General features: G+C 45.6%; 1 protein-coding gene across 1 annotated transcript in view; it reads left to right on the top strand.

Moving 5' to 3' along the window:
* Positions 1-20,151, top strand: part of LOC140478446 (unconventional myosin-VIIa-like) — a 531,053-nt gene that overhangs the window by 56,086 nt on the left and 454,816 nt on the right. The window contains exon 18 of the mRNA XM_072571711.1: positions 1,940-2,125. Within this exon, the coding sequence (XP_072427812.1) occupies positions 1,940-2,125 (186 nt within the window). The remainder of the gene's footprint in view (positions 1-1,939; positions 2,126-20,151) is intronic.

Here is a 20,151-nt window from a genome sequence, read left to right as displayed (position 1 = left end):
ACACGGACCCTCTGAAGAGTAACCCCCCCCCCAGACCCGTTTCCCTCTGACTAACACTCCTAACACAATGGACAATTTAGCATGGCCAATCCACCTGAGCTGCACATCTTTGGATTGTGGGAGGAAACCCACGCAGACATGGGGAGAACGTGCAAACTCCGCACAGACAGTTGCTCGAGGCAGGAACCAAGCCTGGGTCCCTGGTGTTGTGAGGCAGCAGTGCTAACCGCTGAGCTATCGTGTCGCCATATCCTTCCACAGATATGGGGCCCAAAACTGCTCGGAATATTCTAAACGCTGTCTGACCAGAGCCTGTCTGGCCTCAGCAAGTACATTTCTACACTTTTATTCTAGTCCTTTTGTAATGAATGCTCATATTGTACTTGACTTTTTTAAAAAATCATTCATGGGGCTGGGCATCGTTGGCAGGGCCCAGCCTTTATTGCTCAATTTGCCCCTCAGAAAGTGATGGAATGCTGCCTAGTTGACCTGTTGCAGTCCATGTGCTGTGGGTTGACCCACAATTCCCTTAGGGAGGAAATTCTAAGATTTTTGACCCAGTGACAGTGAAGGAACAGTGATACATTTCCAAGTCAGGGTGGTGAGTGGCTTGGAGGGGAACTTGGAGGGGGTGGTGCTCCCATATATCTGCTGTCCCTCTCCTTCTAGATAGAAGTGGTCGCCGGTTTGGAAGGTGCTGTCTGAGGATCTTTGTTGAATTTCTGCAGTGTATCTTGTAGATGGTACACACTGAGTACTAGTGATGGAGCAAGGGAACGTTTGTCGATGTGGTGCTAATCAAGTGGGCTGCTTTGTCCAGGACGGTGTCAAGTTTCTTGAGTGTTGGAGCAACACACATCCAGGCAAATGGGGAGTATTCCATCACAGTCCTGACTTGTGCCTTGTAGATGATGGACAGGCTTTGGGGAGTCAGGGGGTGAGTTACTCGCTGCAGGTTTCCTAGCCTCTGACCTGCTCTCAGAGACATATTTTTGCATGGTGACTCCAGTTGAACTTCTGGTCAACAGTAAACCCCAGGATGTTGATAGTGGGGGGAATTCAGTGATGGTAACACCATTGAATGTTAAGGGGTGGTGGTTCGATTGTCTCTTATTGAAGATGGTCACTGCCTGGCATTTATCTGGAGTGAAGGTGACTTGCCACTTGTCAGCCCAAGCTTGGATATTGTCTAGATCTTGTTGCATTTGAACATTCATGGTAGTTAATCTAAGAGGTGCAACTGCCTTCTGAAACAAAGCATCCAAGCAACTCTCTCCTCTCTGCGCTGTGCTGCAGTGCTCAAAGCACAAACTCTAGCTCATCAACTCTGAGCCAGAATTCCTCAAGGGACTGACACTTGAGAGAGTTGTGGTCAAAACAGGGCCCACCATCTCCCACATCACACAGGTACTACACATGAGCCTGGCATCTCTAGTTTATCCACTTCGTTCTGAATTTGATATTTAAAAAGTTCCGACTGTTCTTTTAATTTATAACTTCTCAATATTTGCCCTATTTACCTTCTGAAAATAACACGAATAGATAGTCAAATTAGCATCTATCACCAACCAATGAACGTGAGGTTTTCCTGTGATGTCATTCCGTTGTGTGGGGCCCATGATTCTGGCCTCTAATTTATTCTGTTTAAAGCACCTTACAAATTATGAACCAAAAAAGAAGCAAAAAGCGCCTGTTCCCCTCTGTACCAAATTCCCACACTGCCTTCAAATTGCCCGAACAATGTATTTGCTCAGGCTGTGTCTCACTGTGGAGGTGATCTCTCCTGGATGACTGTGTGAAGCTCACTCTTCGTTTGACTGTTGTATCACTATGCTTAGTCAGCTCCCGGTGTCTGATTGAACGGTTTTATAGTTTTGTTTCCTGTCACCACCTTCATCCATCCTCTTGGTGCTAACTCGAAGCTCTGCTCTTCCTGAAGGACCATCTGGCACACATGGCCAAACTGGACATGGAGAATGAGAGGCGCCAGAGGGAGGAATACTTGAAGAGGAAGCAGAAGATGAAGACCGAGGACCTCGACGAGCTGGATATAGTGGACAATATCTTCTCGTTTTTGCCCAATGTCCTGGCACATCAGGAAGGCCAGGGGCCTCAGGGCTTCGAGGTAACGTTTACCACCTGGAGAGGCTGGAATCAGGGGTTGCTCAGTGATGCTGTGCTGTTAGTGCGGGGCATAGACTGAGGAGAACATGGCACCCAGAGACAGGGCTTTAGGACAATACTCCAACAGAATGTGTGTTTGTACCAGTCAGATTTTACAATCCATTCACACCAGTTCATTGTTTCACTGGGAGCACTGTCTGTATCACTGGTGACACAGTCTATATCACTGGGAAACACTGTTTCACTGGGAGCACTAACTATCACTGGGAATGCTGTTTGTCTCACTGGGAACACAGCCTGTTTCACTGGGAACACTGTCTGGTTCAGTGGGAATATTGTTTGAGTGGGAACACTGTCTGGTTCACTGGGAATATTGTTTCAGTGGGAACACTGTCTGTTTCACTGGGAACACTGTCTGGTTCACTGGGAATATTGTTTCAGTGGGAACACTGTCTGTATCACTGGGAACACTGGTTCACTGGGAACATTGTTTCAGTGGGAACACTTTCTGTATCTCTGGGAACATTGTTTCAGTGGGAGCACTGTCTGGTTCACTGGGAATACTGTCTGTTTCACTGGGAACATTGTTTCAGTGGGAACACTGTCTGGTTCACTGGGAACACTGTCTGGTTCACTGGAAATATTGTTTCAGTGGGAACACTGTCTGGTTCACTGGGAACATTGTTTCAGTGGGAACATTTTCTGTATCTCTGGGAACATTGTTTCAGTGGGAACACTGTCTGGTTCACTGGAAATACTGTCTGTTTCACTGGGAGCATTGTTTCAGTGGGAACACTATCTCTTTCAGTGGGAATACTGTCTGGTTCACTGGGAACATAGTCTCTTTCAGTGGGAACACAGTCTGGTTCACTGGGAATAATGTTTCACTGGTAACACTGTCTCTTTCAGTGGGACCATTGTCCGGTTCATTGAGAATACTGTCCATATCATTGAGAGTAAAGTCTATGTCATTTCAAAAACTGTCTGTTTTACTGAGGACACTGTTTCACTCGGAACACTCTCTGTATCACCATGAACACCATCTATATCACTGGGCACACTCTCTATATCACCACGAACACTGTCTATATCACTGGGAACACTCTCTGTATCACCACGAACAATGTACATCACTGGGAACACTCTGTCACACCAAGAACACAGTCTATATCACTGGGAACACTCTCTGTATCACCAGGAACACTGTCTATATCACTGGGAACACTCTCTGTATCACCAGGAACACTGTCTATATCACTGGGAACACTCTCTGTATCACCAGGAACATTGTGTATATCACTGGGAACACTCGCTGTCTCACCACGCACACTGTCTATACCACTGGGAACACTCTCTGTGTCAACAAAAACACTGTCTATATCACTGGGAACACTCTCTGTATCACCGCGAACACTGTCTATATCACTGGGAAAGCTCTCTGTATCACCACGAACACTGTCTATATCACTGGGAACACTCTCTGTCTCACCACAAACACAGTCTATATCACTGGGGACACTCTGTGTCACCACGCACACTGTCTATATCACTGGGAACACTGTATCACAACAAATACTGTCTATATCACTGGGATCACTGTCTGTGACACCACGAACACTGTCGATATGACTAGGAGCACTCTCTGTAGCAGCACGAACACTGTCTGTATCACTGGGAACACTCTCTGTATCATCAGGTACACTGTCTATATCACTGGGAACACTCTCTGTATCACCGGGAACACTGTCTATATCACTGGAGACACTCTCTGTGTCACAACGAACACTGTCGATATCAATGGGAGCACTCTCTGTATCAGCACGAACACTGTGTATATCACTGGGAACACTCTCTGTGTCTCCACGAACACTGTCTATATCACTGGGGACACTCTCAGTATCACCAGCAACTCTGTCTATATCACTGGGGACACTCTGTATCACCAGGAACGCTGTCAATATCACTGGGGACACTCTATATCACCACGAACACTGTCGATATCATTGGGAACAGTTTTTATCGCCATGCACACTGTCTATTTCACTGGGAATACTCTCTGTATCACCACAAACATTGTCTATATCATTGGGATCATTCTCTGTATCACCACGAACAGTGCCTATATCATTGGGAACAGGCTGTATCACCACGAAAACTGTCGATATCACTGGGGACGCGCTCTGTATCACCAGGAACACTGTCTATATACTGGGATCATTCTATGTATCACCACGAACACTGTCTATATCACTGGGAACACTCTCTGTATCAACAGGAACAGTGTCTATATCACTGGGAACACTCTCTGTATCAACAGGAACAGTGTCTATATCACTGGGAACACTCTCTGTATCAACAGGAACAGTGTCTATATCACTGGGAACACTCTCTGTATCACCACAAACACTGTCTCTCACTGGGAACACTCTCTGTATCACCACGAACACTGTCTGTATCACTGGGAACACTGTATCACAACGAATACTGTCTATATCACTGGGAGCACACGCTGTGTCACCACAAACACTGTCGATATCACTGGGAACAGTCTCTGTATCAGCATAAACACTGTCTATATCACTGGGAACACCCTGTATCAACACGAACACTGTCTGTATCACTGGGGATACTCTGTATCACTACGACCACTGTCTATATCACTGGGAACTCTCTCATTATCACCAGGAACACTGTCTATATCACAGGGAACACTCTCTGTATCACCACAAACACTGTCTATATCACTGGTGACACTCTCTGTATCACCATGCACACTGTCTATATCACTGGGAACACTATCTATATCACCAGGAACACTGTCTTTATCACTGAGAATGCTCTCTATCACCATGAACACTGTCTTTATCACTGGGAACACTCTCTGTATCACCAGGAACACTGTCTATGTCACGGTGGACACTCTCTGTATCACCAGAAACTCTGTCTATATCACTGGGAATACTCTCTGAATCACCACAAACATTGTCTATATCACTGGGGACACTCTGTGTCACCACGATCACTGTCTATATCACTGGGAACACTCTCTGTATCACCACAAACACTGTCGATATCACTGGGAACAGTCTCTGTATCAGCATGAACACTGTCTATATCACTGGGGACACTCTGTGTCCTCACAAACACCGTCAATATCACTGTGAACACTCTCTGTATCACCAGGAAACCTATCTGTATCACTGGGAATGCTCTGTATCATCACGAACACTGTCTATATCACTGGGAACACTCTCTGTATCACCAGGAACTTGTCTATATCACTGGGGACACTCTCTGTATCACCAGGAACGCTGTCTATTTCACTGGGAATACTCTCTGTATCACGACAAACACTGTCTATATCACTGAGAACACACTCTGTGTCACCACGCACACTGTCTATATCACTGGGATCACTCCGTGTATCACCACGAACACTGTCTATATCACTGGGAACACTCTCATTATCACCGGGAACACTGTCTATATCACTGGGGACACTCTCATGTATCACCAGGAACGCTGTCAATATCACTGGGGACACTCTGTATCACCACGACCACTGTCTATATCATTGAGAACAGTTTGTATCACCACGCACACTGCCTATATCACTGGGAACACTCTCTGTATCACCAGGAACACTGTCTATGTCACGGTGGACACTCTCTGTATCACCAGAAACGCTGTCTATATCACTGGGAATACTCTTTGTATCACCACAAACATTGTCTATATCACTGGGGACACTCTGTGTCACCACGATCACTATCTATATCACTGGGAACACTCTGAATCACCACGAACACTGTCTATATCACTGGGGACACCCTTTGTCACCACAAATACTGCCTATATCACTGGGAATACTCTCTGTATCACCACAAATACTGTCTATATCACTGGGAACACTCTCTGTATCACCGCGAACACTGTCTATATCACTGGGATCACTCTCTGTATCACCACGAACACTGACTATATCACTGGGAACACTCTGTATCACCATGAACACTGGGGTCTGCATCACTGGGAACACTCTCTGTGGCTCCACGAACACTGTCTGTATCGCTGGGAAAACTCTGCATCACCATGCACACTGTCTGTATAATTGGGGAGACTCTCTGTATCACTGCAAACACTGTCTATATCACTGGGGACACTCTGTGTCCTCACAAATACCGTCAATATCACTGTGAACACTCTCTGTATCACCAGGAAAGCTGTCTGTATCACTGGGAATGCTCTGTATCATCACGAACACTGTCTATATCACTGGGAACACTCTCTGTATCACCAGGAACTTGTCTATATCACTGGGGACACTCTCTGTATCACCAGGAACGCTGTCTATATCACTGGGAATACTCTCTGTATCACCACAAACACTGTCTATATCACTGTGAACACGCTCTGTATCACCACAAACACTGTCTATATCACTGGGGACACTCTGTGTATCACCACGCACGCTGTGTATATCACTGGGAACACTGTATCATAACGAATACTGTCTATATCACTGGGAGCACTCTCTGTGTCACCACGAACACTGTCGATATCACTGGGAACAGTCTCTGTATCAGCACGAGCACTGTCTAAGTCACTGGGAACACTATCTATATCACCAGGAACACGGTCTTTATCGCTGGGAATGCTCTGTATCACTATGAACACTGTCTATATCACTGGGAACACTCTCTGTATCACCGGGAACGCTGTCTATATCACGGGGGACACTCTCTGTGTCACCACGATCACTGTCTATATCACTGGGAACACTCTGAATCACCACGAACACTGTCTATATCACTGGGGACACTCTCTGTATCACCGCAAACACTGTCTACATCACTGGAACACTCTCTGTATCAGAACGAACACTGTCTATATCACTGGGGACACCCTGTGTCACCACGAACACTGTCTCTATCACTGGGAACACTCTCTGTATCACCAGGACCACTGCCTATATCACTGGGAATACTCTCTGTATCACCACGAATACTGTCTATATCACTGGGAACACTCTCTGTATCACCGCGAACACTGTCTATATCACTGGGAACACTCTCTATATCAGAACGAACACTGTCTATATCACTGGGGACACTCTGTATCACCAACAACACTGTCTATATCACTGGGAACACCCTCTGTATCACCACGAACACTGTCTATATCACTGGGAACACTCTCTGTATCACCAACAACACTGTCTATACCACTGGGAACGCTCTCTGTATCACCAGGAACACTGTCTATATCACTGGGAACACGCTCTGTATCACCGCGAACACTGTCTCTATCACTGGGAACACTCTCTGTATCACAACGAATACTGTCTATATCACTGGGAGCACTCTCCGTGTCATCACGAACACTGTCGATATCACTGGGAACAGTCTCCGTATCAGCCCGAACACTGCCTATATAACTGGGAACACACTCTGTATCACCAGGAACACTGTCTATATTACTGGGAATACTCGCTGTATCACCATGAACACTGTCTATATCACTGTGAACACTCTCTGTATCGCCACGAACACTGTCTATATCACTGGCAACATTCTCTGTATCACCAACAAGCTCTGTCAATATCACTGGGAACACTGTCTCACCACAAACACTGTATATATCACTGGTAACACTCTGTATCACCACAAACACTGTCTATATCACTGGGAACACTCATTGTATCACCACAAACACTGTCTATATCACTGGGAACACCCTCTGTATCACCACGAACACTGTCTATATCACTGGGAACACTCTCTGTATCACCACAAACACTGTCTCTATCACTGGGAACACTCTCTGTATCACCACGAACACTGTCTATATCCCTGGGAAGACTCTCTGTAGCTCCACGAACACTGTCTGTATCGCTGGGAAAACTCTGTATCACCATGCACACTGTCTGTATAATTGGGGAGACTCTCTGTATCACCGCAAATACTGTCTATATCACTGGGGACACTCTGTGTCCTCACAAACACCGTCAATATCACTGTGAACACACTCTGTATCACCAGGAAAACTGTCTGTATCACTGAGAATGCTCTGTATCATCACAAACACTGTCTATATCTCTGGGAACACTCTGTATCACCACAAATACTGTCTATATCACTGGGAGCACTCTCTCTGTCACAACAAACACTGTTGATATCAATGGGAGCACTCTCTGTATCAGCACGAACACTGTGTATATCACTGGGAACACTCTCTGTGTCTCCACGAACACTGTCTATATCACTGGGAACACTCTGTATCACCAAGAATACTGTCTATATCACTGGGAACACTCCCTGTATCACCACGAACACTGTGTATATCACTGGGAACAGTCTCTCTATCACCACGAACTCTGTCGATATCACTGGGAAGACTCTCTGTAGCTCCACGAACACTGTCTGTATCGCTGGGAAAACTCTGTATCACCATGCACACTGTCTGTATAATTGGGGAGACTCTCTGTATCACCGCAAACACTGTCTATATCACTGGGGACACTCTGTGTCCTCACAAACACCGTCAATATCACTGTGAACACTCTCTGTATCACCACGAACACTGTCTATATCACTGGCAACATTCTCTGTATCACCAACAAGCTCTGTCAATATCACTGGGAACACTGTATCACCACAAACACTGTCTATATCACTGGGAACACTCATTGTATCACCACAAACACTGTCTATATCACTGGGAACACCCTCTGTATCACCACGAACACTGTCTATATCACTGGGAACACTCTCTGTATCACCACAAACACTGTCTCTATCACTGGGAACACTCTCTGTATCACCACGAACACTGTCTATATCCCTGGGAAGACTCTCTGTAGCTCCACGAACACTGTCTGTATCGCTGGGAAAACTCTGTATCACCATGCACACTGTCTGTATAATTGGGGAGACTCTCTGTATCACCGCAAATACTGTCTATATCACTGGGGACACTCTGTGTCCTCACAAACACCGTCAATATCACTGTGAACACACTCTGTATCACCAGGAAAACTGTCTGTATCACTGAGAATGCTCTGTATCATCACAAACACTGTCTATATCTCTGGGAACACTCTGTATCACCACAAATACTGTCTATATCACTGGGAGCACTCTCTCTGTCACAACAAACACTGTTGATATCAATGGGAGCACTCTCTGTATCAGCACGAACACTGTGTATATCACTGGGAACACTCTCTGTGTCTCCACGAACACTGTCTATATCACTGGGAACACTCTGTATCACCAAGAATACTGTCTATATCACTGGGAACACTCCCTGTATCACCACGAACACTGTGTATATCACTGGGAACAGTCTCTCTATCACCACGAACTCTGTCGATATCACTGGGAAGACTCTCTGTAGCTCCACGAACACTGTCTGTATCGCTGGGAAAACTCTGTATCACCATGCACACTGTCTGTATAATTGGGGAGACTCTCTGTATCACCGCAAACACTGTCTATATCACTGGGGACACTCTGTGTCCTCACAAACACCGTCAATATCACTGTGAACACACTCTGTATCACCAGGAAAACTGTCTGTATCACTGAGAATGCTCTGTATCATCACCAACACTGTCTATATCACTGGGAACACACTCTGTATCACCACAAACACTGTCTATATCTCTGGGAACACTCTGTATCACCATGAATACTGTCTATATCACTGGGAGCACTCTCCCCGTCACAACGAACGCTATTGATATCAATGGGAGCACTCTCTGTATCAGCACGAACACTGTGTATATCACTGGGAACACTCTCTGTGTCTCCACGAACACTGTCTATATCACTGGGGACACTCTCAGTATCAACAGTAACACTGTCTATATCACTGGGGACACTCTGAAACTCCACAAACATTGTCTATATCATTGGGAACAGTGTGTATCACCACGAATACTGTCTATTTCACTGGGGACACTCTCTGTATCACCACGCACACTGTCTATATCACTGGGAACACTGTATCACAATGAATACTGTCTATATCACTGGGAGCACTCTCTGTGTCACCATGAACACTGTCGATATCACTGGGAACGCTCTCTGTATCAGCACAAACACTGTCTATATCACTGGGAAAACTCTCTGCATCACCAGGAACAATGTCTATATCACTGGGGACACTCTCTGTACCACCAGGAACACTGTCTGTATCACTGGGAATGCTCTGTATCGCAACAAACACTGTCTATATCACTGGGAACACTCTCTGCATCACCAGGAACGCTGTCTATATCACTGGGAATACTCTCAGTATCACCACGAACACTGTCGAAATAACTGGGAACACTCTCTGTATCAGTACGAACACTGTCTATATCACTGTGAACACTCTCTGTATCACCAGGAACGCTGTCTGTGTCACTGGGAACACTCTGTATCACCATGAACACTGATAATGTATCACTGGGGACACTCTGTAACACCATGAACACTGTCTATATCACAGGGGACACTCTGTATCACCATGAACACTGTCTATATCACAGGGGACACTCTGTGTGTCACCAGGAACACTGTGTATATCACTGGCAACACTCTCTATATCACCACAAGCACTGTGCATATCACTGGCAACACTCTCTGTATCACCACAAGCACTGTCTATATCACTGGAAACACTCTCTGTATCTCCACGCACACTGTGTATATAACTGGGACACTCTGTGTCACCACGCACACTGTCGATATCACTGGGAATGCTCTCTGTATCAGCACGAACACTGTCTATATCACTGGGAACAGTCTCTGTATCACCACGAACACTGTCTATATCACTGGGGACACCCTGTGCCATCACAAACACCATCAATATCACTGTGAACACTCTCTGTGTCACCAGGAACAGAGTCTGTATCACTGGGAATGCTCTGTATCACCACGAACATTGTCTATGTCACTGGGAACACTCTCTGTATCACCACCAACACTGTCTATATCACTGGGAACACTCTCTGTATCACCACAAACACTGTCTATACAACTGGGAACACTGTGTCACCACGAACACTGTCTATATCACTGGGAACACTCATTGTATCACCACAAAAACTGTCTATATCACTGGGAACACTCTCTGTATCACCACGAATACTGTCTATATCACTGGGAACACTCTCTGTATCACCAACAACACTGTCTATATCACAGGGGACACTCTCTGTATCACCACAAACACTGTCTATATCACTGGGAACACTCTGTATCACCACGAACACTGTCTGTATCACTGGTGACACTCTCTGTATCACCAGGAACACTGTCTAAGTCACTGGGAACACTATCTATATCACCAGGAACACGGTCTTTATCGCTGGGAATGCTCTGTATCACCATGAACAGTGTCCATATCACTGGGAACACTCTCTGTATCACCGGGAACACTGTCTATATCACGGGGGACACTCTCTGTATCACCACAAACATTGTCTATATCACTGGAGACACTCTGTGTCACCATGATCACTGTCTATATCACTGGGAACACTCTGAATTACCACGAACACTGTCTATATCACTGGGGACACTCTCTGTATCACCACGCACACTGTGTATATCACTGGGAACACTGTCTTTATCACCAGGAACACTGCCTATATCACTGGGAATACTCTCTGTATCACCACGAATACTGTCTATATCACTGGGAACACTCTCTGTATCACCGCGAACACTGTCTATATCACTGGGAACACTCTCTATGTCAGAATGGACACTGTCTATATCACTGGGGACACTCTGTATCACCACGAACACTGTCTATATCACTGGGCACACCCTCTGTATCACCACGAACACTGTCTATATCACTGGGAACACTCTCTGTATTACCAACAACACTGTCTATACCACTGGAAACTCTCTCTGTATCACCAGGAACACTGTCTATATCACGGGCGACACTCTCTGTATCACCACAAACACTGTCTCTATCACTGGGAACACTCTCTGTATCACAACGAATACTGTCTATATCACTGGGAGCACTCTCCGTGTCATCACGATCACTGTCGATATCACTGGGAACAGTCTCCGTATCAGCCCGAACACTGCCGATATAACTGGGAACACACTCTGTATCACCATGCACACTGTCTATCTCACTGGGAATACTCTCTGTATCACCATGAACACTGTCTATATCACTGTGAACACTCTCTGTATCACCACGAACACTGTCTATATCACTGGCAACACTCTCTGTATCACCAACAAACACTGTCAATATCACTGGGAACACTGTATCATCACAAACACTGTCTATATCACTGGGAACACTCTCTGTCTCACCCGGAACACTGTCTATATCACGGGGGACCCTCTCTGTATCACCAGGAATGTTGTCTATATTACTGGGAACAGTCTCTGTATCACCACGAACACTGTCTATATCACTGGGGATACTCTGTATCACCACGAACACTGTCTATATCACCGGGAACACTGTCTATATCGCTGGGAATACTCTCTGTATCTCCACAAACACTGTCTATATCACTGGGGACACTCTGTGTATCACCAGGAACACTGTGTATATCACTGGGAACACTGTCTGTACCACCAGGAACACTGTCTGTATCACTGGGAATGCTCTGTATCACCACAAACACTGTCTATATCACTGGGAACACTCTCTGCATCACCAGGAACAATGTCTATATCACTGGGAACACTCTCTGTATCACCAGGAACGCTGTCTATATCACTGGGAATACTCTCTGTATCACCACGAACACTGTCTATATCACTGGGAACACTCTCTGTATAACCAGGAACGCTGTCTATATCACTGGGAATACTCTCTGTATCACCACGAACACTGTCTATATCACTGGGAAGACTCTCTGTGTCTCCATGAACACTGTCTATATCACTGGGAAAACGCTGTATCACCACAAACACTGTCTATATCACTGGGAACACTCTCTGCATCACCAGGAACAATGTCTATATCACTGGGAACACTCTCTGTATCACCAGGAACGCTGTCTATATCACTGAGAATACTCTCTGTATCACCACAAACACTGTCTATATCACTGGGAAGACTCTCTGTAGCTCCACGAACACTGTCTGTCTCGCAGGGAAAACTCTGTATCACCATGCACACTGTCTGTATAATTGGGGAGACTCTCTGTATCACCGCAAACACTGTCTATATCACTGGGGACACTTTCTGTATCACCACGAACACTGTCTAAATCACTGGGGACACTCTGTGTATCACCACGCACACTGTGTATATCACTGCGAACACTGTATCACAACGAATATGTCTATATCACTGGGAGCACTCTCTGTGTCACCACGAACTCTGTCAATATCACTGGGAACAGTCTCTGTATCAGCACGAACACAGTCTATATCACTGGTGACACTCTCTGTATCACCAGGAACACTGTCTAAGTCACTGGGAACACTATCTATATCACCAGGAACACGGTCTTTATCGCTGGGAACGCTCTGTATTACCATGAACACTGTCTATATCACTGGGAACACTCTCTGTATCATCAGGAACACTGTCTATATCACGGGGGACACTCTCTGTATCACCACAAACACTGTCTATATCACTGGGGACACCCTGTGTCACCACGAACACTGTCTCTATCACTGGGAACACTCTCTGTATCACCAGGAACACTGCCTATATCACTGGGAATACTCTCTGTATCACCACGAATACTGTCTATATCACTGGGAACACTCTCTGTATCACCAGGAACACTGTCTATATCACTGGGGACACTGTCTGTGTCACCACATACACTGTCTATATCACTGGGAACACTATCTATATCACCAGGAACACGGTCTTTATCGCTGGGAACGCTCTGTATCACCATGAACACTGTCTATATCACTGGGAACACTCTCTGTATCACCAGGAACACTGTCTATATCACGGGGGACACTCTCTGTATCACCACAAACATTGTCTATATCACTGGAGACACTCTGTTTCACGACAATCACTGTCTATATCACTGGGAACACTCTGAATCACCACGAACACTGTCTATATCACTGGGGACACTCTCTGTATCACTGCGAACACTGTCTACATCACTGGGAACACTCTCTATATCAGAACGCACACTGTCTATATCACTGGGGACACTCTGTATCACCAACAACACTGTCTATATCACTGGGAACACCCTCTGTATCACCACGAACACTGTCTATATCACTGGGAACACTCTCTGTATCACCAACAACACTGTCTATACCACTGGGAACACTCTCTGTATCACCACGAACACTGTCTATATCACGGGCGACACTCTCTGTATCACCACAAACACTGTCTCTATCACTGGGAACACTCTCTGTATCACAACGAATACGGTCTATATCACTGGGAGCACTCTCCGTGTCATCACGAACACTGTCGATAACTCTGGGAACAGTCTCCGTATCAGCCCGAACACTGCCTATATAACTGGGAACACACTCTGTATCACCATGAACACTGTCTATATCACTGGCAACATTCTCTGTATCACCAACAAACACTGTCAATATCACTGGGAACACTGTATCACCACAAACACTGTCTATATCACTGGTAACACTCTGTATCACCACAAACACTGTCTATATCACTGGGAACACTCATTGTATCACCACAAACACTGTCTATATCACTGGGGACACTCTCTGTCTCACCCGGAACACTGTCTATATCACGGGGGACCCTCTCTGTATCACCAGGAATGTTGTCTACATTACTGGGAACAGTCTCTGTATCACCACAAACATTGTCTATATCACTGGAGACACTCTCTGTATCACCAAGATCACTGTCTATATCACTGGGGACACTCTCTGTATCACCGCGAACACTGTCTATATAACTAGGAACACTCTCTGTGTCACCACGAACACTGTCTATATCACTGGGAACACACTCTGTATCACCAGGAACACTGCCTATATCACTGGGAATACTCTCTGTGTCACCACGAATACTGTCTATATCACTGGGAACACACTCTGTATCACCAGGAACACTGTCTATATCACTGTGAACACTCTCTGTATCATCACGAACACTGTCTATATCACTGGCAACACTCTCTGTATCACCAACAAACATTGTCAATATCACTGGGAACACTGTATCATCACAAACACTGTCTATATCACTGGGAACACTCTCTGTCTCACCCGGAACACTGTCTATATCACGGGGGACCCTCTCTGTATCACCAGGAATGTTGTCTATATTACTGGGAACAGTCTCTGTATCACCACGAACACTGTCTATATCACTGGGGATACTCTGTATCACCACGAACACTGTCTATATCACTGGGAACACTCTCTGTATCACCAGGAACACTGTCTATATCGCTGGGAATACTCTCTGTATCACCACAAACACTGTCTCTATCACTGGGAACACTCTCTGTATCACAACGAATACTGTCTATATCACTGGGAGCACTCTCCGTGTCATCACGAACACTGTCGATAACTCTGGGAACAGTCTCCGTATCAGCCCGAACACTGCCTACATAACTGGGAACACACTCTGTATCACCAGGAACACTGTCCATATCACTGGGAATACTCTCTGTATCACCATGAACACTGTCTATATCACTGTGAACACTCTCTGTATCACCACGAACACTGTCTATATCACTGGCAACATTCTCTGTATCACCAACAAACACTGTCAATATCACTGGGAACACTGTATCACCACAAACACTGTCTATATCACTGGTAACACTCTGTATCACCACAAACACTGTCTATATCACTGGGAACACTCATTGTATCACCACAAACACTGTCTATATCACTGGGGACACTCTCTGTCTCACCCGGAACACTGTCTATATCACGGGGGACCCTCTCTGTATCACCAGGAATGTTGTCTACATTACTGGGAACAGTCTCTGTATCACCACAAACATTGTCTATATCACTGGAGACACTCTGTGTCACCACGATCACTGTCTATATCACTGGGAACACTCTGAATCACCACGAACACTGTCTATATCACTGGGGACACTCTCTGTATCACCGCGAACATTGTCTATATAACTGGGAACACTCTCTGTATCAGAACGAACACTGTCTATATTACTGGGAACACCCTGTGTCACCACGAACACTGTCTATATCACTGGGAACACACTCTGTATCACCAGGAACACTGCCTATATCACTGGGAATACTCTCTGTGTCACCACGAATACTGTCTATATCGCTGGGAACACTCTCTGTATCAGAACGAACACTGTCTATATCACTGGGAACACTCTCTGTATCACCAGGTACACTGTCTATACCACTGGGGACATTCTCTGTATCACCACGAACACTGCCTATATCACTGGGAACACCCTCTGTATCACCACGAACACTGTCTATATCACTGGGAACACTCTCTGTATCACCAGGAACACTGTCTATATCACTGGGGACACTCTGAAACTCCACAAACACTGTCTATATCATTGGGAACAGTCTGTATCACCACGAACACTGTCTATATCACTGGGGACACTCTCTGTATCACCACGAACACTGTCTATATCACTGGGAAGACTCTCTGTAGCTCCACGAACACTGTCTGTATCGCTGGGAAAACTGTATCACCATGCACACTGTCTGTATCATTGGGGAGACTCTCTGTATCACCGCAAACACTGTCTATATCACTGGGGACACTCTGTGTCCTCATAAACACCGTCAATATCACTGTGAACACACTCTGTATCACCAGGAAAACTGTTTGTATCACTGAGAATGCTCTGTATCATTAGCAACACTGTCTATATCACTGGGAACACACTTTGTATCACCACAAACACTGTCTATATCACTGGGAACGCTCTGTATCACCATTAACACTGTCTATATCACTGGGAACACTCTCTGTATCACCAGGAACGCTGTCTATATCACTGGGAATACTCCATCAGCACGAACGCTGTGTATATCACTGGGAACACTCTCTGTGTCTCCACGAACACTGTCTATATCACTGGGAACACTCTCTCTATCACCAGAAACACTGTCTATATCACTGGGAACACTCTCTGTATCACCACGAACACTGTGTATATCACTGGGAACACTCTCTCTATCACCACAAACTCTGTCTATATCACTGGGAACACTCCCAGTATCACCAGGAACGCTGTCTATATCACTGGGAATGCTCTGTATCACCACGTACACTGTCTATATTACTGGGAACACTCCCTGTATCACCGGGAACACTGTCTATATCACTGGGGACACTCTCAGTATCACCAGGAATGCTGTCTATATCACTGGGGACACTCTGACACTCCACAAACACTGTCTATATCATTGGGAACAGTCTGTATCACCACGAACACTGTCTATATCACTTGGGACACTCTCTGTATCACCACGCACATTGTCTATATCACTGGGAACACTGTATCACAACGAATACTGTCTATATCACTGGGAGCACCCTCTGTATCACCATGAACACTGTCTATATCACTGGGAACACTCTCTGTATCACCAGGAACTCTGTCTATATCACGGGCGACACTCTCTGTATCACCAAGAACACTGTCTCTATCACTGGGAACACTCTCTGTATCACCACGAACACTGTCTATATCACTGGGAAGACTCTCTGTAGCTCCACGAACACTGTCTGTATCGCTGGGAAAACTGTATCACCATGCACACTGTCTGTACCATTGGGGAGACTCTCTGTATCACCGCAAACACTGTCTATATCACTGGGGACACTCTGTGTCCTCATAAACACCGTCAATATCACTGTGAACACACTCTGTATCACCAGGAAAACTGTCTGTATCACTGAGAATGCTCTGTATCATCACCAACACTGTCTATATCACTGGGAACACACTTTGTATCACCACAAACACTGTCTATATCACTGGGAACGCTCTGTATCACCATTAACACTGTCTATATCACTGAGAATACTCTCTGTATCACCACGAACACTGTCTATATCACTGGGAAGACTCTCTGTAGCTCCACGAACACTGTCTGTCTCGCAGGGAAAACTCTGTATCACCATGCACACTGTCTGTATAATTGGGGAGACTCTCTGTATCACCGCAAACACTGTCTATATCACTGGGGACACTTTCTGTATCACCACGCCCACTGTGTATATCACTGGGAACACTGTATCACAACGAATATGTCTATATCACTGGGAGCACTCTCTGTGTCACCACGAACTCTGTCGATATCACTGGGAACAGTCTCTGTATCATTACGAACACAGTCTATATCACTGGTGACACTCTCTGTATCACCAGGAACACTGTCTAAGTCACTGGGAACACTATCTATATCACCAGGAACACGGTCTTTATCGCTGGGAATGCTCTGTATTACCATGAACACTGTCTATATCACTGGGAACACTCTCTGTATCATCAGGAACACTGTCTATATCACGGGGGACACTCTCTGTATCACCACAAACACTGTCTATATCACTGGGGACACCCTGTGTCACCACGAACACTGTCTCTATCACTGGGAACACTCTCTGTATCACCAGGAACACTGTCTATATCACTGGGAACACTGTCTGTGTCACCACATACACTGTCTATATCACTGGGAACACTATCTATATCACCAGGAACACGGTCTTTATCGCTGGGAACGCTCTGTATCACCATGAACACTGTCTATATCACTGGGAACACTCTCTGTATCACCAGGAACACTGTCGATATCACGGGGGAAACTCTCTGTATCACCACAAACATTGTCTATATCACTGGAGACACTCTGTGTCACGACAATCACTGTCTATATCACTGGGAACACTCTGAATCACCACGAACACTGTCTATATCACTGGGGACACTCTCTGTATCACTGCGAACACTGTCTACATCACTGGGAACACTCTCTATATCAGAACGAACACTGTCTATATCACTGGGGACACTCTGTATCACCAACAACACTGTCTATATCACTGGGAACACCCTCTGTATCACCACGAACACTGTCTATATCACTGGGAATACTCTCTGTATCACCAACAACACTGTCTATACCACTGGGAACACTCTCTGTATCACCAGGAACACTGTCTATATCACGGGCGACACTCTCTGTATCACCACAAACACTGTCTCTATCACTGGGAACACTCTCTGTATCACAACGAATACTGTCTATATCACTGGGAGCACTCTCCGTGTCATCACGAACACTGTCGATAACTCTGGGAACAGTCTCCGTATCAGCCCGAACACTGCTTATATAACTGGGAACACACTCTGTATCACCAGGAACACTGTCCATATCACTGGGAATACTCTCTGTATCACCATGAACACTGTCTATATCACTGTGAACACTCTCTGTATCACCACGAACACGGTCTATATCACTGGCAACATTCTCTGTATCACCAACAAACACTGTCAATATCACTGGGAACACTGTATCACCACAAACACTGTCTATATCACTGGTAACACTCTGTATCACCACAAACACTGTCTATATCACTGGGAACACTCATTGTATCACCACAAACACTGTCTATATCACTGGGGACACTCTCTGTCTCACCCGGAACACTGTCTATATCACGGGGGACCCTCTCTGTATCACCAGGAATGTTGTCTACATTACTGGGAACAGTCTCTGTATCACCACAAACATTGTCTATATCACTGGAGACACTCTGTGTCACCACGATCACTGTCTATATCACTGGGAACACTCTGAATCACCACGAACACTGTCTATATCACTGGGGACACTCTCTGTATCACCGCGAACACTGTCTATATAACTGGGAACACTCTCTGTATCAGAACGAACACTGTCTATATTACTGGGAACACCCTGTGTCACCACGAACACTGTCTATATCACTGGGAACACACTCTGTATCACCAGGAACACTGCCTATATCACTGGGAATACTCTCTGTGTCACCACGAATACTGTC

Source organism: Chiloscyllium punctatum, chromosome 6 (assembly GCF_047496795.1).
Source record: "Chiloscyllium punctatum isolate Juve2018m chromosome 6, sChiPun1.3, whole genome shotgun sequence".
NCBI lineage: Eukaryota > Metazoa > Chordata > Chondrichthyes > Orectolobiformes > Hemiscylliidae > Chiloscyllium > Chiloscyllium punctatum.
This window is presented reverse-complemented; position numbering and strand designations above follow the sequence as displayed.